Source organism: Thunnus thynnus, chromosome 19 (genome assembly GCF_963924715.1).
Source record: "Thunnus thynnus chromosome 19, fThuThy2.1, whole genome shotgun sequence".
Classification (NCBI taxonomy): Eukaryota; Metazoa; Chordata; class Actinopteri; order Scombriformes; family Scombridae; genus Thunnus; species Thunnus thynnus.
The window spans coordinates 22847969-22870237 of NC_089535.1; the positions used below are offsets into that span (position 1 = coordinate 22847969).

General features: G+C 39.4%; 3 protein-coding genes across 12 annotated transcripts in view; 2 read left to right on the plus strand and 1 right to left on the minus strand.

Annotated features, from left to right (window-relative positions):
* Positions 1 to 4815, plus strand: part of rxraa (retinoid X receptor, alpha a) — a 109517-nt gene extending 104702 nt beyond the window's left edge. For all 4 annotated transcript variants that reach the window (XM_067574336.1, XM_067574335.1, XM_067574337.1 and 1 more), the window contains exon 11: positions 101 to 4815. In XM_067574336.1, coding sequence (XP_067430437.1) covers positions 101 to 248 — 148 coding nt within the window. In that variant the 3' untranslated portion in view covers positions 249 to 4815. The remainder of the gene's footprint in view (positions 1 to 100) is intronic.
* Positions 4816 to 4900: 85 nt separating this feature from the next.
* LOC137170769 (WD repeat-containing protein 5) lies at positions 4901 to 13172 on the minus strand. Of its 2 annotated transcripts, none has more exons than XM_067574341.1 (14): positions 12977 to 13172; positions 11197 to 11302; positions 10895 to 11003; positions 10696 to 10769; positions 10352 to 10441; positions 9916 to 10005; positions 9685 to 9768; positions 9543 to 9598; positions 7330 to 7376; positions 7057 to 7132; positions 6838 to 6871; positions 6519 to 6593; positions 6286 to 6373; positions 4901 to 6117 (listed from the first exon to the last, which is right to left on the minus strand). In XM_067574341.1, exons 2-14 carry the CDS (start codon positions 11290 to 11292, stop codon positions 6017 to 6019), a joined length of 1020 nt encoding a protein of 339 aa, XP_067430442.1. In that variant the 5' UTR covers positions 11293 to 11302; positions 12977 to 13172; the 3' UTR covers positions 4901 to 6016. The 2 variants fall into 2 exon arrangements, with proteins under 2 accessions (XP_067430442.1, XP_067430440.1); XM_067574339.1 differs by having other exon boundaries at positions 11197 to 11306.
* A 514-nt stretch (positions 13173 to 13686) lies between these two features.
* LOC137170767 (bromodomain-containing protein 3-like) lies at positions 13687 to 21403 on the plus strand. 6 transcript variants are annotated; one of them, XM_067574329.1, is made up of 11 exons: positions 13687 to 13793; positions 16122 to 16483; positions 17591 to 17728; positions 17813 to 17948; positions 18980 to 19104; positions 19198 to 19542; positions 19629 to 19757; positions 19850 to 20047; positions 20507 to 20652; positions 20740 to 21014; positions 21160 to 21403. In XM_067574329.1, exons 2-11 carry the CDS (start codon positions 16289 to 16291, stop codon positions 21261 to 21263), a joined length of 1791 nt encoding a protein of 596 aa, XP_067430430.1. In that variant the 5' UTR covers positions 13687 to 13793; positions 16122 to 16288; the 3' UTR covers positions 21264 to 21403. The 6 variants fall into 6 exon arrangements, with proteins under 6 accessions (XP_067430430.1, XP_067430432.1, XP_067430429.1 ...); XM_067574331.1 differs by lacking the exon at positions 13687 to 13793 and adding an exon at positions 13800 to 14079; XM_067574328.1 differs by lacking the exon at positions 13687 to 13793 and adding an exon at positions 13800 to 14063.
* The last annotated feature ends 866 nt before the right edge of the window (positions 21404 to 22269 follow it).

A 22269-nucleotide genomic window follows, 5' to 3' on the forward strand; every position in this document is an offset into this window, starting at 1 on the left:
ATATATGTGCGGTATCTAAGGTTATTTCATCTCCTCATTCCTCCCTCTTGCTGTCAGATGTATAATGCCGACGTTTTATTTTGGTCTTGTGTTGTGACAGGTTTGCCAAGCTGTTGCTGCGGTTACCAGCGCTGCGCTCCATCGGCCTCAAGTGTCTGGAGCACTTGTTCTTCTTTAAGCTCATTGGCGACACGCCCATCGACACCTTCCTCATGGAGATGCTAGAAGCCCCACATCAAATGACATAATAGCAGAAGGGGTTGAGCTCTCCTCACCCTCTTCTTCTTCTCCCTCCTCCTCCTCCTCCTCCTCCTCCTCCTCCACATCTCCCACCAGCCCTGGATCGGGAGCAGGGTCCTTTTAAAAAAAATCCCGTCTCCAGCAAGGGACAGATCACGTGACGACTCTGGACGGAGAACCTCTCCCTACCTCCCATCCACCCTTTCTTCTCCTCGCCTCCCTTTGATGTGTTTCGAAACAATGAATTCGTCATGTCTATGGGTCTGTTTTATACCTTGTAAAAATATATAAATAAGAAATATATATATGAAAATGAAAATCTCATGACAACACGAGTGACAGCAGTGGACTGAGATGAGGACGGACAGAGGACAAAAGAAACGTATTGAGCCATCGTTTTCATCTTTGCTTTTCCTACACCTTGACAAGAAAAAGCAGAGATGATCCACAGTTTTGCTTGCAGGTATATTAATTAAAAAAAAAAAACAGCGGTGATGTCATATTCGGACACTCAGCGTTGTGATCGGGACAATCGTGGACTCGGGAGAGCCTCAGGTGGTCTTGACTTGGACCTGAGCCCTCTCTGTCTTTCAGGACTGAACTTATTTCGGGGAGGGATGGTGGGGGGAGGGAGGGGGGCGAACACGACTGCTTAAAGGAACTCATCTGTTCCTGCCTGACTCGACTGAACACGTCAGGTCTTGCACTAGCTGTTTTTGAAGTGTGAGCTTTCTGGAATAGAACTCAAGAGGTGGGTTAACAAGACTGCAAGTGCTCAAAAAAAATTTTGAAAAAAAACTCAGGTCTCTGCCCAATTCCAACAAATATAACCATGTCTTACTGTTAGCACTGTGCAACACCGGGGAGGACGATGTATTAGTCCACTAATCAGCCCTTCAGTTAATGTATTGATTGATCTGGAGTTGGGAGAGCTTGTTATGTACAATCTGCGCAGTTCTTGTGCACACAGGAAGAAACCAGGCTGTTGTAAATTAGCCTCACATTAGCTTTACGCTACATGTGCATCACCGGATGCCGTGAAAGGCGACCAGCAGGTGCAGGAACAACTTTAAAATTTAGCCTTTTGTCGCAACCTCATAGGTGAAAGTGAGCGCACATTCGGTCTGTGAGGGGGGGATATTCTCAAGCCTCTGAGCTCCTCTCCGTCCCCTCTCCAACCTCCCCACCTCTCATTTCATGTGAATTTCAGCACACCATTTACACCTCCACACTCAGAACTCCCCCTGCTCACAACGCAGTGGGTATTTAGCTTCTCTAACCCACCTCATTATCTACCTGTACAGGAAGTTACAACCGTATACAGTATTTGACGTTATTTTCAGTTTTCCATTTAACGACAGCAATGCACGATTACCTCTGTTTCCATCCCTCCTCGGTTTCTTCACACTCATTTAGACTTAAAACCCTTTACAGTATGCGGGAGAAGCGCTTATCGTTGCAGCAGAGCCATTATTTGTTTATTTGTTTGTTACTTGGCACTTAACCTCATGACAGTGGAGTCGGGTTCCTAAACGGAGAGCTGATGTGTTCGACCTTTTGAGGCGGATCTTTGGCCCAGGTTATTCTTCTCCTCAGAGGGACACACACACACACACACACACACAGTCACTCTCTCTGCACTTCTCTGGACAACCGAGTGTCATTCAAGTCGAACTGAAAATGTTGAATATCTCCATGTTATGTATAAATATGCTTTATGCCCATATTCTGCTTTTTTTTTTTTTTTCCTCCCCTGTCCTTTTTCTCTAAATGCTGCAGCTGCTGCAAAACTATGCATCAAGTGCATTTCCAAAGATTGTCCACAGAGCAAGTGCATGTCGATATGGCTTGAACAGGTCTGATATCTTGGTGTTGGTATCTTGGTTAGATGTGGGTCCCCTGTTAATATGTTCACAGAAAGGAGTAAATATCATACGTACATTGTTTTCTCCCTCCACTATTCAGATATCTGATCCTATATATCCTCTGTCATTCCGCACTGGTTTACTCACCCTTGACTGATTATAGGCTTACATAGAGAATAAGCAGCTGTTGGCCCTCATTTGTAAGTGTATTATGGAACAGTGGAGCAAAGTGGAGTTTAATGATATGTTAAACTACAACTATAGCAGAATATGATATGAGAGAAAAAAAAGAGATTTTCTTCCTATATCTGCATATTCACCACTCTTTCATAAGCACCTTGACAGGGTCTGAACCTGAAGAAACAAACCTGAGCACTGTGTTTTCATAATGATGGTCGATAGTCTGAGGTGTATGGAGTCTGGAATGTGCCACAGGAATAATATCTTTTACAGTGTTTGATTATAATCAATTCATACATTTGATACATTTAACAAAATACAAATTCAATTTGCAAGGAAAATAATTACATTTGCCGGTTAATTGTTGTAGTCGCTTCTTCTTTTTAAATGATGAAATAATAATTGAATCTTAAAATGGATTTGTGATACAGATTTTAAAGATTTTACTTTTTAATATTCCGTTTACTGACGTTTCTGCCTTTCATGTTCCATCTTACAGTTCATTTGTGTCCCGCTTTACAGTTTGCCTTCTGTGCTCGATTTCATTAAAGCACTAAAAATGAAATGAAGTCCAATCCACAGAGCAGCAACAGGAGCTTTTATTGGCCAGCTGTTGCACAGGTGGCAGGAGTCATGTATGAGACCAGAGCTCAATTTCTACATATATATATATATATTTTTTTTTTGGCTTATTAATTGGTAATAGTTCAGTCTGAAAAAGTCTCTTATTATTCTGGTAGCACAATAAAGACTCCATAGACTTTTTTGTTTCCAACCAAGACATCAATGATACAATGGCCATGTGTACATTTTTATCTGTGATTTGGGACCGGTTTCACAGAAGGGAGCTACATCTGTAGATGTTAATCCACCATCTGTGAAACGGATCCCCAGACGAACAATGATCTCTTCTCTTAGGCAGAAAAAAGCAAAGAGCCGGTTCAGATGCCAGCTCTGAAATGTCAGATACTGTACACCTCAAACAGGACTTTCACATTTACTTTCATTCAGATGAGTTCGGGTAAGAGCGAGTGAGGGATGAGCTGTTAGCTCCCTCCAGTGGAAGAGAAGCAGCGCTGCAACATCACTTGATTTATTTTTTTAATTTTTCCAACAGACAGAAATATGGCACTTTCTCACCGTATTATTACACCATGTTCCTTTTGATCAGACTAAACCACAGCATCTGTGCTTGTTAAAAGTGAAAAAGGAGCAATAACTTGAGTATAATGTATTGGCTTATTATTTTATCATGACTCAATAGTTTCAATGAGGTGGCCTGTATTATTATAAACTATCCAGGTGACAGTATTGACTGCCAGCTTGAGCTCAGTTTACAGTATTTATATTCTGGAAGAAATTATACTTGTCTGTTAAAACAAAAACAACAAAAAAAAAAGAATATTAATCAAAACTTTGGAAGCAAGAGAAGCAGATATGAAACAATTAGATGTTTGGTTTTTTTTGCAACAGGGTGACCCAATCCTCCTGCTCTCTACAGCCTGATGTCTCCTCCTCTTAGTTTACTGTGACTGGTGACCGCAGGTTATCTTAAGCCATAAAATGTGGATGATGTGCGAGCTCACTCCCCTGCAGGAAATGGACAGACAAGGGTCTTCTTGACGAGATAAAAGAACGGATCACCCACGTAGAATGAATACCTACATGAATGCTTTATAACATAAAGCTATATTTTGTTAATATGTATATGTGTATATATTTATAAATATATATCGACAAATCTGTTCCTTGAGTATTTCCAATATTGAAAGAGGGAGACAAGTCTTTCAGACCAAACCGTTCCACACCAGGTGTTCTAAAACTCAGAGGTTTACCGTGTTTTTTTTTTTCTCACAACTATCTGGGGGTTTTTGCATTAATGACTTTATAAAAATTAACTTTCGATCAACCAGCAGAATCCCAGCAGCTCTAAACTCAAAAAGAACCAGCTTCTCAACAGTTTATGGGATCTCAAAAAGCTATGAAAGATGACAAAACAAAAAAAAAAAGGTTAAGACTTTAAACCCTCCAAAATGTATGTGTTGCTTGGCAATTGTATGTTCAAAAAAATGTAATCAGGAAAAGCTGATCTTGTGACACAATCACTGCTTTCTTTGTTGCATAGACAGTAAAAATGTTCAAGTATAAAGAAAAAAGAAAAAAAAAAAACACTTGAAAAAGATCTATTTTTGTACAAAGGTAATTTTATCCCTTGCTTATGTACTCTGTTCTTTCCCTTTTCTTCTGTGGGCTGTTGTATACGTTGTGGAAAAGCTTATTCGACGAGGCAAGAGAAAAATTTTTCAGACTGAAAGCGAGCGGTGAGAGGAGTAGTTGGCTTTGGCACCTTGGTAACTGTCGCCTTTACTTTGCCATTTTCAACCTGTCGCTGCAAGATGGGAATGTCTTCTTTCATTATATTTTTGTCTATTTTCAAGGAGATTGAATTTTGTCATCTGTTCTTTGTGGGTTGTTCTCTGATGTTCTATCTTTCATGGACAGAAAGGTTATTAAAAAACTTTAAAGTGAACTGGACTGACGGCAGCTGATTCTGTGTGTATAATATCCACGTAAGATGCACGTAAAAGCACAAAAACACTCCGCTTCTGACTGGATAACATGAAACATACAAAAACTGGTTTTTATTAAGTTGCAGGTTATAGCTGTCATATGCAAACATATAGTCCACAAAACCCAGATTAACTACAGAGAACAGATGCTGCTGGCTTTGTGCGCAGAACTACGAGCTAATCAAGCAGAGGAGAACATAAAAAAAAACAAAGACAGCTAAAAAAAAAAAATAAAAAAAATCACAATACATGTAAATGTCATATGTACAAAGCCTAAAACACAAAAAAAACTGCATTTGGTCACCGTTGTAAACTGTAAAATGTTAAAATTATGGGAATGTTTGACCAGAATGGAATTCGACTCACTGCTCTGATAGGATTGTGGGAAAAAAAATAAAAGTAGTGACATTTACATTCGTTTGAACTATCAAACTATTATCTGTGACATCATGAATCCTGATTTGTTGCCTTAATAATGAGCACAGAACTTACAAAATTGGAAAATATATCTTGTTATGGCACACGGCGCTTACTTGAGATCTGATATTTAATATTAAGGGGGGGAAAAAAAAAAAGAACAGTAATAGTGGTACCACTTTAATAAATAATAGTACAAGAGGGATCCTTGGGTACCTTTTGTTATAGTCACCTCTAAACCTTGAAGTCATTTAGGCAGTACTACACAATTACACAGACAAAATAAAGGCAAAAAAAAAATTGTAGGAAGGCCAAATAACCATTTAATTTATTGTACAAGACCATAAATGCACGTGTGGGAGCTGTTGTGAAGCAGTGACATCAGGGTTAATGCAGTGTTAAAAATACTGAAGCACCAGAACTGACATAAACATTGTTAAGTAGAACAAAAGTCACCCATTTCTCTAACCAGACAACAAAAATCTAGCACGTGTTAGAAGACAGGTGGGATATCTCGGATGTGACAAGAGGGAATGAATCCACTGCAGAGCTGATGTCGCTGATGTGTTTGTCTGATGTGGCTGATTATTTGGTTCTCCTTGCTGAATTTCATTACCTGAAAGCTCTCTGCATCCAGCAGGAGCTCTCTGTTAGAAAAAAAGTCTGCTTTTCTTACAACAAAATGTAGAAAAAAATATATAAAAAAAAAAGAAATATGAATGGCCAAACAGATCCAAAAGGGGCTTAGCAGTCGCTTCTCCATAGCTTGATGGTTTTGTCGTTTTCTAAAGCCGCAGACGCGATGATGTTCTCTGTCGGGTGGCAGGCGGTCGAGATGACGACGTCTGGAAAGAAGAGACAAGAAGGACAATGGAAACGGAGGTAAGAACTACAATTGAAAGTCTCTGCGTATCATATATGCATTTCAATTTGAAAGCCGAGCAGTGTATACGGTAAGAAATAATGAGAACATAAAACATATCACACTAAGTTAGACAGTGTGTCTCCTGCACCTGTGTGGCCCTGCAGCTTCTGCACGATCTCCTTCGTCTGCAGGTTCCAGATATACACCATGTTGTCCTCTGAGCCCGACACGATCCACTACAAGACAACGGCCCAGTCAGTGATTTCATAACAGAAATATGCATAAACTCTGCACGTGAGGCATTCAATACCACACATTTATTCAATCAAATGAGCAGATATCCTGTGTGTTACATCGAGGATCAACTGTTAACACTCTTACCTTTCCACCGGTGACGGAGAAATTTGCGAATATGCAGTACTTCTCATTTTTATGGCCGGTGTACGTTTTCAAGCACTGAAATGTTGGAAAAACAATGAAAAGTTACATATTTGTACGTGCTAAATGCTAAAGAAAGACGAAGAAATGTAGTTTTGTGCTCCAATGCAACGTTGTTTTCTTAATTCTAAAGTGAGATTAAACGTGTCATCATGATCAAGATTAAAAGAGATTTACATATTAATGTTACTTGACAGGAAACATAAGATTTGAATTTTGTCAGTAGATCTGAGAACATTAGCCGTTCGTCAAAGCATCTCACCTTTCCTTTGCTGTAGTCCCACAACTTGAGCGTGCTGAGAGTAAAAACAAACACAGCGGTGCGACTGTTTAACAGCTAAACATCAAACTTATCATTCATCTCATGTACATTCTGTTTACAGAAAGCTGCAGGTGAGGCAAGTTTATCATAGTGTTACACCGCCCTCTGCTGGTGAAATGGTGTAAAAAGGAAGCAGGTAATGAGAGTTATAATACTCACTTATCCAGTGTAGCAGCCAGGATGTATTTCCCGTTGGGGGAAAACTTCACAAATGACACAGGAGGGTTGTCGTCATCTAACAACAACAGGAGAACAGTCAGCACACAACCAGCAGTCAATTATATCTAAATACCTTCAAGCACTTTGACTTTTTCACACATTTTATGATGCCTCAATTCATTAGGATTTTCTGTCACTAAACTACACACAACAAACCATTACACCACTTATTGCCAATTAAACAGAATTGCTGCACAAACTGAATCATCTTACCTATGAGTGTCTTTAAACACTGCCCTGATGCTGTGTCCCAGATTCGGCTGTGAATGGAAAAAAAACAACAACAAATTTGTCATTTAATTAGGAGCCGTCAGAAGACACGATGAATAAATGAATCATACAGACAGAAGTGAACACAGGAGGCATCGGTAGAGATCAGCTGCACATTTCAGGGCATCGTCTCAGCAAATCTTTGAGTTTGACTTCCACGTGGAAAGAACTCACGTTTAGTCCCGACATACACACGTTGAGTCATTTAGTGGTCTATTTAAACATGTTCTGCTGTCTGCTCACAGACACAGAATCTGGATTAAAAAGTGGCAGCAGTAAAAGAAAGCTATGAGCAAACGTTCTTTGAAAAGCATTAATCATAACTGAACTGTGTCTGGAGGGTCACAACAGTCAATTCACTTAGGCTTAATCATTCTGTAAAACTATTTAGTTCAAGTACAAGTTATTAGAGATACACACCCTGATGTTGTCATCATAACAGCATGCTACACCCCTAACCATGCCGTTGCTCATGGTTAAATCTAACCAAGTGGGTGTGTTGTGTAGATACTGCGAGTCTGCAGATAGACCTACTATAGAGCATGCGCACCAGAGACTTCTGCCAACCAAGCCGGCCGATGTCTGGTTAGCCCTCTGCTAACTTAAATGGGATAAAATAACTCAATCTAGCAGCTCTTCTGGACTTTCCAAATGTTATCAGACTGAATGGATCGAATTCTGATTCTGAAGTCATTTTGCTGGGGTTGTGACACTCAAAAAATATTTATACCATTTAACAGCCACTCCTTTCCCTCGGCAAATATGTCAAATTGGCTTCAAATCCCAGCGTACTTCCTGAATGCTCCAGCTCAGTGAAATGCAATCACCATTTCCAAAAAACTGAGACACCGTCTGAGCATTTATCCCACAATCATAGTATCAATCCGTATTGATCAATGTGAACTCAAAACAACAACCAATCATAGATGCCACAATACTACATGCAACACACGAGTCAGTCAGCCGGATACTCTTGAAAAGTGTATTATTGAAATTATGGAGCTCTGTAGTAAAAATGCCTGCTCTAATTAGCATTTCTGCATATGGCCCAGCATATTCCAAGAATGTGTTTTCCCTGCCTGGCTGGCGTGTCTTGGAGCCCTTTCCCTGTGGCAGACTGATGACTGTACTGCTGTTGTCAGAGGATGTGGGGCGGTTGGTAGAGCAAACGTTACAGGCGGTGAAACTGAAAACATACGGAGCAACTTCAGGATTTTGGTCCAGTGAACCACCAGCTCAGCCGACTCAAAGATATTCTCCTTTATGTAATCTTCCTCCCAAACCTGTTCATTGCAAACCCTGCAGTCACTGCTCATCAGAGGCTCTCTCTCTCTTTAGTGCCGCTAGGCAGAGCAGCAGTACTGTTGTCTGTTTCAGCGGCAGTTTATGAAAATGGGCTGTTTTGTCCTTGGCTTTAACCCTGTAAAACTCTATTTTACATCCAGGAATGAATGGAAATCCATTCAGTAAATCACGTTAAGTTGATTGACTGCTTCATATCCACTTTAAAAGGGCAAAGTATCATCTGGAGAGAGTTTGCTTGCTAGTATAAAGAAATGCAGTACTGCTGTATATGATGTTAAAGCTACAAATGTGACATAAAAATACAGTATTTTCATTTTAAGTGAAATATGCTTATTTATGACACTCTATTAGAGGTTGTCACTAAGCTAACAGGGGCTAAAAGGTGATATTTCATGATTGGAATATAAATTGTGGTTTATTTTCAGTCAGAGGTTATTAATACATGATTTTAGTTTTGTTGAATATTGTAAAGCTTTAGTGCAATAAGCCTATCATTGGAATGCACCTCTTGCAGGACCATTACATTACTGTTATTTATTTCTATTCCTCTCATAATTTCCTTTATTACAGAAAATGTCTGAAAGCAGGAAAATTGTCCTTGTAAGAGAATTTGTACATAACTGCATGTTGTATTGTGACAGTCAATTAAATTATAAAATCCATTAGGTTTTAAACTGAGTTGTAATCTGCTAATGAAACACACAATGTGATTATTTTCCACTGAGTGTTTTACTCAGCATCACATCTACAGTAACAGTGAATAAGAAAAGTTACTGCATTTAATTATGTTGACTATTGCCATGTCTGTTTTTTTTTTTAAAAAAGGGGGTAATAACACAGTTTGTTCTTACCAAAGACCGTCGTAGCTACTGGACACGATCAGGGAGCCGTCTCTGTTGAAATGAACCTGCGAGCCGAGACAGATCATCACATTACTGGTCTACAACATTCTGCTAATGTTAATGATATATATTTAAAAAAACACTAACTTACAGCAGAGACAGGGTCAGAATGAGCCGGCAACGTTTTCAAACATTTCCCAGTCTTCACGTCCCATATCCTTACACTCTCATCAAACTGGAAACAAACAAAACAAATATCACTTTTTACTTTCTTCAAAACCACACACACACATACATGCTTTTAAGAACTGTAGCTTGAGCAAAGGTCTAACGTCAGGTTTCCGTTTTACTGCTTGTTTCTTGCCAAGAGTTTCATACTCACCGATCCTGACACGATAAGATTGGACTGGGGGTTGAAGTTGCAGCAGAAGACGTAGTTGCTGTGACCTTTTAGAGTTTTTAAGCATTTCCCCTGTATTCAACAACAACAAAAAAAAAGAAAAAGGCGAGTTGAAAATGTCACAAACATCTCCCTGGCAACAGAAGTGAAAAACGCCTCTTTACTCGAAGCACGAGCAGTATCAGATCACATTCGGCTAGTTCGCAGTGGAAGTGAATGCAGCTTTAATGGTGATAAAAATTTAAGAGCAACAGGAACCGCAGCTATGAATCCAAAGAGTGAGCACGGATTTCATTTTCATACTTCATAAATGTGTAATGCTACAAGACACCAGTGTGGAAGCCGCTACTGGAGTCTTTGTGTAGACAGGCTTTTACCGTTCACACTCACAAACACGCACAATCGTCCGCTCTCTTACCGAGCTCACGTCCCAGATCTTCAGGGTTTTGTCGTCAGACGCAGACACCAGGAGGTTGGAGTCCGAGGACCAGGCCACGTCAGATATGCCCTGTGCATTCATGGGAAATAAATAGTCACATAGAATTCAATGCTCTGATTAAGAGAGCAAGGGTAAAACTGATGAAAGAAAAGAAAATAATGAAACTATGGCTAAGGATTTATCATTTTGAAACTGAAAATAATACATGATGCATGGTAAGTTCTGCTTTTTGTATCGTTTTTAATCAAGGATGACTTAAAAGAACAAATACAATCCCATCTCTCAAAACCCTAAACGCTGCAGTAATAAAAGACGACACTCACAAGTTTGTGTCCAGATATGGTTTTCTCAAATTTGCCGTCATATGCTCCCCAGATTTTGATGAGTTTATCAGCAGCTGTAAAGAAAAAAAAAAAAAGCATTCAGTGTTGCTACAAACAGAAACAGTAAACAGATTTTGCTCACAATACGGTTTGATAGTGATAAAGACAAATAACAAAAAGGTGGTTTAAAGGAACTTACATGAGCTGGCGAGCCATTCTCCACTCGGACTGAACTTGACAGAGGAGACGGCTTTAGTGTGGCCGGCTAATGTGAATTTCAGGCTGTAGTTAGGTTTGGCGGGAGCGGACTGTAAATGAAAATGACATTTATCAACGATGATGTTAGAGAAAAAAAAAATTCCATTTCTACATTTGGATACTTCCTCACCCTGCCTACCGCTTTCAGAAATGAACTAATAGGTACGTTGCTGCAGTTAACAGCAGAGTTGGAAGTTGCAGGAAACATTAAAAACATTGAAAAAAAAAAAAAAAAAATCAAACCTTGCTTTGACTGGCAGACGCTGATGGCACCACTGGAGGTTTTGTGTCAGTCTCTGGTTTCTTATCCTCTGTTGCCATGGTGAGGGAAATGGGCATCTACTGTGCACTATCTTGAAACAGAGAAGAAAGGGATGCATGTTAAAAGTGAAATTCTATATAAGTTATTACACAATGCCACGTTCACAACTGCATAACACACTGCATGCAAGCTGAGGTTTTTAACACAAATTCATACGTTATAAGATTCAGTGATTTTCATTTATATTATACAAGATATTCCAGTTTTCATTGACAAAATGATTTAAGTCCCCCTCCACTAAAAAATATGTTTTTCTTCTTGTTCCTAGAGTTGAATATTTGAGTTTCACTGTGCAGAGTGATGTATATGCAGAGTTTGACAGTAGAAGACTGTTTTCACATTCATCTGCTGAAAGTGGAACGTTTCTCAGAGCTTATTAAAATCCAGTTTTAAGGGGCGGGGCTACAAGCAAAATTTGTGACATCACAACTAGTTTAGAAGCCGATCCTGCTTCAGTATTCAACGTACACAAGTGTGATGTGGAAACTTGAAGCCTCCAGTGCACAAACACTGAGAATGAACTTTATAGAAAACAAAGAGAAATCTTGTATACCAACAGTTAAACTTATAAAATAAAATAGATTTGCATATTCATAGACTTGGAAATTGTTAATGAGGGAGAAGGAGGAGATGTCATTTTAAGGATTTTAATGAGATAACTATACTTTTTTTGTGGATAAACTATATCAAACACATATTATTCAAAGTAGAGTATTTTATATACATCTTAAAACATGTCTGGAGTGGGTTTTTTAAACACAAATTCCCAGAGGCCCCTTTGATAATTATGCTGGTCATGTATGTAGAGCAGTGGTTCTCAAACTTTTTCACATCAAGGACCCCTAAACTGACACAAATTAGATCACGGATCCCCATTTGATAAGATTTTGTCCCAGGGTCCCCCATCTGATAAGATCTTTATTCTTAGACGTTTTATTACACAAAGTGTATGACACTCATAACCAAAACAGTCATACATTCTGTCACTATGGTCCTTATAGATGGAATCATAGTGAAAATAAATTATTCCTCTTTTTGCTTGGGACCCCCAGGAACACCCTCAAGGACCCCTGGGCGTCCCCGGACCCCACTTTGAGAACCACTAATGTCAATTCACAGCTGTACAACTACTCTGAAATAATGCTGTAATTCTCAGTAAATGTAAATAAAGTCGGCTGGCACAGAATAGCGTATTTTCTAGTGTTTAGTAGTTAAAAACTATAAAATGTGTGGTTTTATTTATAAATGTAGCTGACGTTACGTGTTTCAGCTAGCCAAAGCTAGCTAACCTACCGTTGATTTTCCCTAAATGTTTAAGTTAAATGACTGGAAAGAAAAATTTTCTACTGTCAGCTAAGAGAGGTTGGAATTAATTAAAAATATGCTAACGTGGAATCGTGTTTAAATGCAATAAATCGAAAAGGAAAAGGAAAAGGAAAAGCAAACAAAGGCACATAGTCCCTGACAAGTCCAACCCTGACATCCTACAGTAAACATTTATTTCAGCTTTAAGGATTTGAAGCCCGACAGAAACAAATAACAACACGGTCTGAAATCCTTTGGTTTCATACTGAGAGCTGAGAGCTATGTGATCATTAAGCCGTCTGCCTTAAATGAACTGATGCTGTTGACAAACTGTTAGCTGCTCCGGAGGGGCCCTCCATTCACACAATGAGCAATCACTCAGAAAGCGATACTCACGGGGATATAACGCAGATTCACGGTCAGATTGTTACTCCTGGCAAAGACTGGGAGGAAAAAATCCACGTATTTGTATTTAGTTGATCACGAAGAACGCATATTTCACACGGGTGGCTCTTAGATGTTTGCATGCGAGGAGGAAGCTGCGAGGAGAAGCGGGGAATCGTGCGGTGGTGTTTCTCTGCGCATGCGTATTACCCTCAGGAGTAACGGAAACAAAAAAGGGACAGAAAGTCGTAAAGGTATAACAGGTATTGGTAACGTGACATTATTTTTGAAGGTAAAAATAATGAACAAAGGGTGCCACCACATTTTTCTTGACATTATTTTCTCTTATGTTGTGTGTTCTATTTTATTAATACCATAGCACTTTGTAGCACTTTGTACCGCACAAAAATGTGGTACAAATTAAATGTAATATTATTTATCATTGTTAAAAAGAATACAGTCATGGATATGCTATTTTTGGAAGTGAAGAGGAAATGGATTTTTTGTAGTTAATATTTTATCATATATTGTATAATATTATTATAATTATTATTAGTAGTAGTAGTGATGGTAGTATTGCAGATGAATAATCTAGTAACATTAGTCAATAATTTTATAAGTTTCAAAAATTGGGGGCCTTTGTAGCTTTTTTGATTTTGCAGCTTGACTGGAGACTTGTAATACTTTATACATCGGTTTGAGTCTGTGCACTCCGGAACAGAAGGTGGCAGTAATCAAACTGTATCTTCGGTTTACAATCCGCCGACGATCCACGCTGTCCTGGAGCAAGTTCGGCAAGGAAGTTTTCAGTCCCGCAACTGATCTAACGGTGCGTCCTGCGGCTCTCTGGTAGACATGTGCGCGGGCTGTAGCCTGCTCTGAAGTACCGCAGCTCCTGAACTCTTCCTTTATAAAACCAAACAGTAAAAACTTCAGTTGTTTTCTTTGTTTTCCCGTCATCCCCCGCGAAACACGTACCCACTGCTGCTGTTATCTGAAGGTGGCTAACCGCTCCGCAGGGGCTGTGTGAACACATTCTGTGGCTTTGCGCTGAAAATTTACCTCCTCAAAACAAACCGGGACTGTCGGATTGACCATTGTAAGCAAAATTCCAAGTAGGCAGCATGAAATTCAACCATGATAATGGTTATTCCTTTTCTTTGTGCAGCTGACAGCATAATGTTAGCTAACAACAGCTCACACAGAGTTTCAGTTATGACGTTAGCTCTCCATGCTGAAGGTGTGCTCTTTGCTTTCCCTGAGAAATATTTATTTATTGTGCTTCTTTAAAACCAGATAGACTAATTATTTGCCATCTGTCCAGTTACTTACTTACTACGTTAAGTTAGCTTTCATGGTAACGTGTCGTCAGTAAAGTGATAACGGTTTGAGATAAAAAGCCAGAGACACAAAGTTAAAACTTAACTCAAACTTAACTGTCTGTGAAGCTGTATTTTTCCTTCCAAACCGTCTTCATATGATAGTGTTAGCTTGTTCACTGTGTAACTGCGTGTTTCTTGACAATCTTTCTGTTTTCAATAAAACAAAGAATTTAACAGGAATTTAAATCAGTATTTCATCAATCCTAAATTTCCCCCCAAGTTCAGGAAAGCCACTTTTATTATTTGTTAAAATGTCATGTCAACAATTAGACCGACTGTTTCAGTGCTCTCTGACAATACAGAGGTCTGCACTACAAAGCAAGTTCAACTTAGTCCAGCTCTCTCTGGGTGAGCTGGCTTCACTGAGCCTTGTTAACCAGTGTCACCAAACTTAAAAGTAATGCCAGACTGTTTCCACTACCGAAGCTGACCCAAATGTTGCATTTACAATCATGGGAGCCAATTAACAGTGTGTGGATTATTTTTCGAGTAAAAGACAATATTTCATTTTTATTTCCAGTTATCATCACACAGTTGTCTCATGTTATTCTGAGCTGCAGTGATTTAATCAGAGTGTAAAATCATCCACACTGTCGGCTGTGTGATAAAATCTGATAAAATCAACTTTGCATGGCCCCAGAGGCCTCTACTATGAAGCAGGATTTGGGGTTAGTGAGGTAACTTCAGGTTTAACTCTGGGTTTTCAGGGTTACGATGGTGGTTTACCTCTTACTGGGGTACATCACCATGGCAACTTATGCTGAACAGCTAACCCACTCCAGTGCAGGTTAACTTCAGAGGATCGGATCACAACCTGTCAACACCCCGGCCACTGACCAATCAGATCGCTGGAAAAAAGTCCTGAGTTACAATAAAGTGAGAAGTATAAAAGAGCAATATATATTTTTATAGATCAGTAGAAACATTTTATTGTTCCAGGCTTTTTATTTCCACTCTGGTTTTAAAACAGAGCTTCTAACAAGCAGAGAGATCATTTACGACACTAAACGCATAATGATGATTTTAGCTGCAATAGTGCAAATTTTATTTCATCCCCAGAGTGCCAGCTGACAGTGTGGATGATTTTACACTCTGATTCCATCACTGCAGTTCAGAATAACATGAAACAACTGTGTGATGATAACTGGAAATAAACACAAAGGATTGACTTTTATTAGAACAATAATCCACACTGTTAATTGACTCCCATGATTATAAATGCAACATTTATAGTACTGGTTATCTGGATGGCCAATGTTAGGCTCAGTGAAGCCAGCTAATGAAAAGATATGATATGCATATGTTGAACTTGCTTCATAGTACAGGCCCCAGATGTTCTATGGCTTGTCCAGAAAGTCAATCACTGTAATTATAAAACATTTGTCAGTAAAATTAGAAAAGAAACTAAAAATATATAATCCTTTCAATATACAGTATATAACAAGACACTTTTTAAAAAAAATTCCATGCTACAGTACATTAAAGGCCCTGCACACCTACACAGGTGTCACTTATTCTGGCTGATTAGACCTCTGGTCAAGCTGAAGGTGGGCAGTGCTATGCTTGACATTAGGTGAAGTCACCAGACTCCATCCGTGTACACAGAATCATAAAGATGCTAACAGAATAGTGAGGAAGATGTCAATCAAATACAGTCTGCACACACTCCTGACGACCAAAATCTCAGAGAAAGCTTCTTATTGATTTCTGGAACATGGCAATAACCTCTTATCTACCACACTGTCGTAACTTTTTTTTTTTTTCTATTCCAACAGGTCATAGTGTGTGCTATGAGAAAAACGATGCATGAAGTGGTCCTTTGTTCCTTCGGAGCTTTTGATCACCAGAAACACGAAAGCTACACGATTCACAGAAGATAATAGAAACCAGTAAGAGGTTGTGTTTATTTGTTGAAGACCAGTCCGATCCTGCTGCCATCACCATGTCAGCAGACGCAGAACCGGATGCGCCGCAGCTTGTGAATCCTCCGCCTCCTGAGGTGACCGATCCCAACAAGGCAGGCCGGAGGACCAACCAGCTGCAGTTCATGCAGAATGTAGTGATCAGATCCCTTTGGCGCCACCACTTTGCCTGGCCTTTTCACAGTCCCGTCGATGCAGTCGCTCTTGGACTATCAGTGAGTAGTGTGCACGTTGTGTGATGTAAATGTTCTTCACAGTTGCTTACATTTAGCATTTTTCCCAACACGCCAATGTGCAGCTGTATATCTGCAGCCAAATATATTTTTTCAGGTTCTGATGTACAGTAAAACACCTTTGTTTCTACAAACAAATTAAAGCGGCGTTTAGGCTTTGGAGCCTTGAATTTGCTGATTTTTTTTCACCCAACACCTCCCATTGTTCAACTGTGATCTGTTAAAATGTCATATGTGCATTTGTGTTGTGGAAAAGCATCCCTTTCTCTTTTTCTCTTTTCTGTCACTGGAGTAAAACTGCTTTAAAATCCTTAAATTTCCTCTGATGTCTTTGTCATTCTTTCATTGCAGTTGGGAAAAAAAAAATGTTCACTGTTTTTTGTTTCCACCATGGTTTTGGTTGTCTTCTAATCCTCATGCACAACCCACTTAAACAACACAACACAGTGAGTATAGAGACATTGGAATGTGGCATCATACTCAATCTCAGTCACATCCAATATTTAAAGCATATACCCATATAACCCTAAAATTGCTTGATTCTTTAATACTGCATTTGTACCGTTCACAGTGAAGTAAATGGATTATCAAGCGTAACTAGGACATGGCTTTTGGAAAGAGATGTTCTCTGAAGAGATAAATTGAAATGGCATTTGAAACAAAATTCCATTCACCACCATTGTGCCGGCGTGGAGGCAGAAATCTAAGAGACATATATAAATAAGAGAATCAAAACCATCTCCATGACTACGTACCAACAACTCGGGTGTGATTTACATAGCTTTGACTGTTGTTTCTATTGGTTGTGGGATGTTAATTACAGTTTGGGTAATGATTTCATCATTTGACTTCTCTTTTTTCTTTCATCGTGTTATGACTGATAGGAATGATGGACAATAGTATGAAAAAAATGTATAAACTGGAATGATTTTGGAAGATGTTTCAACACTTGTGTTAAAATATAGGAATTGTGCACTGTGTACTGTTTTTTTTATCAGTCAGACTTTAGTGGATCCCTTTGTAGATGTGGGACAGAAACAAAAAGCGAGACTACATTTATCTGACACATTGACTCTTTCTCTTAATCAGGATTATCATAAGATAATAACATCTCCCATGGACTTGGGAACCATCAAGAAACGACTAGAGAACAACTACTACTGGAGCGCCAGCGAATGTTTGCAAGACTTCAACACCATGTTCACCAACTGCTACATATACAACAAGGTGAGAAACTTCCTGATTAGAAATGCATTGCGCCGGCCGGCTTCACAGATGCTAGATCCTCATAGATTTCCCTCTGTCTTGTAGCCTACAGATGACATAGTGCTGATGGCCCTCGCCTTGGAAAAGATTTTCTTGCAAAAAGTTGCCCAGATGCCTCAGAGCGAAGTGGAGCTTTTACCTCATGCAGCCAAAGGGAAGGGCAAGAAAAGTAGCATTTCAGGTAATGAGCTGCACCAGGCTGCTACAGCAAATAGAGAGGAATTTGAGTTTCAGAAATTCTGAATTTACATATACTCATGAAGCAGCCAGGGGTGACATGTTTGAAGAATGTGTCGTGTGAAATCTTCAGATGGGCCGATAAATCTTCAGATTACCCACAATTTAGCATTAAATTCAACACTTCTAAGAGAAAGACTCAAAGAATACACTTGAAGCTGGTAGAGTTCAATGTGAATAGAATATAAAGAGCAATACAATGCAAACCGAGGCCTTGATCCCGGTATTAAGAACCTAATGCAAAGTCATAAAACATCATATTATATATCTTTTCATTATCCTACCTAATGTGGAGCTTATTTTCTAGACTCCACCTCGTTTTTTTAACCATATTCAAAGCTGCCATTATTGCTGAGTTCAGTAGTGACCTTGACGCTTTGGTAACGATCCAAGTATGATTCATCTTAGAAACAATGGTGTCTCAGACTTCTCTAAAATGTATCAGTTGCACCTGGCTTGGAGACAATAATGTCTCAACATCTTCCTCATTTCTCAAAATAAAACAGGTTTAGTGGCCTTTAATCACCTCACAGAGAACCAAAATATTATATTACTGACCAGCCTTCTAATTAACTTCCCTGGGTACTGTCTCTTATTGACATAATGCTATCTTTGCACATTCACTGGCACATCCGTTTGATCAAGGGAAGGTAGCCTCCACCACAGATGTGCAAGCATCGAAGGGACACTGAGCATCCTGTGCACAGAGATATGACCATCGGTGACACCCATAAGTCTGGCAGTTCAGCCATCAGCAGTGATTAACTGCATCATTGACCCTCTTTAATTTGACACCTTGTCTTCGATCACTTCATGCTTCCCAAAAAGGTGTGAGGCGCAATAATCTTTTGGCCAGAAAAGACAAACATTGTTGCAATAAAAAAAATCTAAATTCACCTTGCACACTTTAGAAAATGGAAATAGATGTATTTTTCTGCTTTGTCTCCTTTAATTCCTGTTAATACATGTATACAGGTGGGCAGGTTGGAAGTGTGACAACATGTCCCTCAGGTACAACTGTTACATCTCAACCAAGCAACAGTTACACGCCCTCCAGCTCTTCCTCAACTCCCAAACAGTCATCACAAACCGCCGTGAAGGTGAGTCACCATTTGTGCCTTGGATCCTGCATCATATTATCTTGAAATCACAGAGCCTTATTGTTTTTTTGGTTTTTTTGTATGCCAATGAAGAAGAAAGGGCTGAAGAGGAAGGAAGACGCCACAACCGATTTGTCCTCAGCAGTGATAATCAGTTTGAGTGATTTATCGGAAAGCAAGAGGAGACTTGAAGGCGCAGGCCGAGCCGTCAATCCTTCTAAGAACAACTTTGATGAAAAGGAATCGCCGCTACGAGAAAATGAACAGGGCAGACTGAGCGAACAGCTCGAGTACTGCAACAACATCCTGAAGGAAATGCTCTCCAAGAAACACGCAGCCTACGCCTGGCCTTTCTACAAGCCTGTCGACACCGAAGCACTGCAGCTACATGATTACCATGACATCATCAAATACCCCATGGATCTCAGCACTGTCAAAGTATGAACTGTATACTTTTCTTCTATGGTTCTCTTTATTTCAGTCATGGATGTTGTCTTCGATAACTTTGTGTTGTTAATTTACAGAAAAAAATGGATGGACAAGAGTACCAGGATGCACAAGGATTCGCTGCAGATGTGAGGTTGATTTTTTCAAACTGCTACAAATACAACCCTCAACATCATGATGTCGTCACCAAGGCCAGGAGACTTCAGGTGCGTTTTGAAATAATTAAAGTCGTCCCGAGACTCTGTACGACTTTCCATTTCCCTTGATTCCCTTTTCTGTGTGCATGTGTTTGCTTCAGGGCGTTTTTGAGAAGAGGTTTGCAAAGATGCCAGACGAGCCCGTTGAGTTGATTTCACCAGTGAGCGCAACATCTGCTAACAGTTCAGGTTTTAGGGGAATAAGCGGCACGGGCTCGTCCAGCTTGGACACGTCCGACTCAGCAGACGATCGTGCCACCCGACTTGCTGAGTTGCAAGAACAGGTGGGTGCAGAACAGGTGGGTTCCTGCGTGGCTCTCTATAAAACAAAGTCTTGTTAAATCAACATCAGTCTGCTACTCCAAACCTGTTTCCCAGACAGACGCGTTAGTTACGCTCTGCTTTGCAACATACATGTTCTCCTGATGGATTCATTGACCTGGAAACCCCTTCTGTGTGCTGTTAAATACAGTCAAAATATAGCTGTTGTATGAGGTCAAATCTCACTAAAAGTTTTCATTTTGTGGCTGTTAAATATACAACAGGGGAGAATATATGCACAAAAAGGATATTGTAGACTGTTAAAATCATATGCTGAACTTACATTTAACTGCTCAGTGAGTTTTTAGCATCTTCTCCAACTTGCTAGCAAACACTCTCTGGCTCCCAATTTCTTTGATTTCTTCATGCTGCTGTTTATCTTGGTTGTTGTTACCTCTATAATTGCTCTAACCTATTTCTGTTGACACTCTACTCAGCTGAAAACTGTTCACGGACAGCTGGCTGCCCTCTCTGAAGCCCCCTTGATTAAACCAAAGAAGAAAAAAGAGAAGGACAAGAAAGAGGACCACAGGCCAAATAAAGGCAGTACAAATTCCAAATGTGCCTTGAATTCCAGCTCCAGGTATGACATGTTACATAACCGATAAACTCTTTATTCATAGCGCGTCACTTTCATCGAGACCTTTGACTCTGTCGTCTTTCATTCCAGGCATCCGTGGAAGGGAAGCAAAGACTGTGATTCAGAAGGCGAATGTCTGCCGATGACATACGACGAGAAACACCAACTGAGCCTTGACATTAACCGCTTACCCGGCATGAAGCTGGGTCGCGTGGTGCACATCATTCAGACACGAGAGCCTTCGGTGTGTGACACCAACCAAGATGAGATCGAGATTGACTTTGAGAAACTGAAGCCGTCCACTCTGCGTGAGCTGGAGCGATATGTCAAGTCTTGTCTGTACAAGAAATTTAAGAAATTTCAGAGTAAGTACAAAGCCTTTCCGCCATCTTCCTTTGAATCCTTTGATATTAAGGTGTTTATTAGCCAAATAATTTTAAATGCAAAGGATCCATCAACATCTGTAGCATTTAATTGGTGATTTTGCTTCCTTTATTTTCCTTAACCCAGAGAAAAGCAGTCAAGCTGCATCACATCATGTCAGCAGCAGCACTTCCTCAGATTCTGTCACCAGCAGCTCCACTGACTCCAGTTCAGAAAACAGTGACTCATGAGGGCTGCAGTAATGTTTTTTATTTATTTCTTTGTTCTGTGACCAAAAGAGAGTGTTTTCACTAATGTTAACATGCTTATTTTTCTAGTTGTTATATGTTTAATACACGGTGAATTAAACTTCCCACCATTTTTGCATTCAGTGTGGCTTTTCTCCTTCTCTTTCTTTATAAATCGCAATATCCGTCACCGGGGTTTCTTATCAGACGCTATAAATCTGAAGCATGTCTGGATTGGAAGTATTGCTGAGCTAAGACACATTTCATAACATCTGAGTTTCAACCAATATCCTGTTCCTGCCATTCATTTTATTTATACAGTTTAATTATTATAGGCCTTTTCAAATGCATCATATAATTTCAGTCATGCACTTTAAAACATCCATTTGTTGAACTAGAAAGCCCTCAGAAGCATCTGTTTAAGCTATGGGTTGGGTCATTTAGCTTAAAATCATTTTGTTTCATTTTATGTATGATGAATTCAAAATGTCTACTGTACTGTAAGAATTAAAACAAGAAACAGTTTCAAGAAAACTGTGATGTTACAAGAGCTGCTAATTGGTAGTGTGACATAGATATCTAGATATCTGTTATAGTGGACAGTACACTTAGGTTTATTTTTGATAGGACATAATAAAATACAGAAAGAGTTACAAGTTAGAATGAGTAACGAAGGAACTAGTGTGTATGGGTACACAGCTCTGGATATCCACCACATTTAACATGTTCCTGTGTAAGGAGTGGTTGTTTAATTTCTTTTTTCTTTTCTGTTACAATCATATATCGCTTTTTACTCATAAATCTTAACCAGTTGGAAACCAAGATTTAAAAATTACCCTCAAAAATCTCACATGTAGATTAAGGTGTTAATTCTGCATCTCAACCTCAATCTGCTTATGTGTCCCGGCTGCTGTTTGAGATGCATGTCAGGATGTCGATTTAAAATGCAATATGAAATGAAACCAGCAATTTTTGTTTCCCAAAACTGTATTATAGACTATACAATATT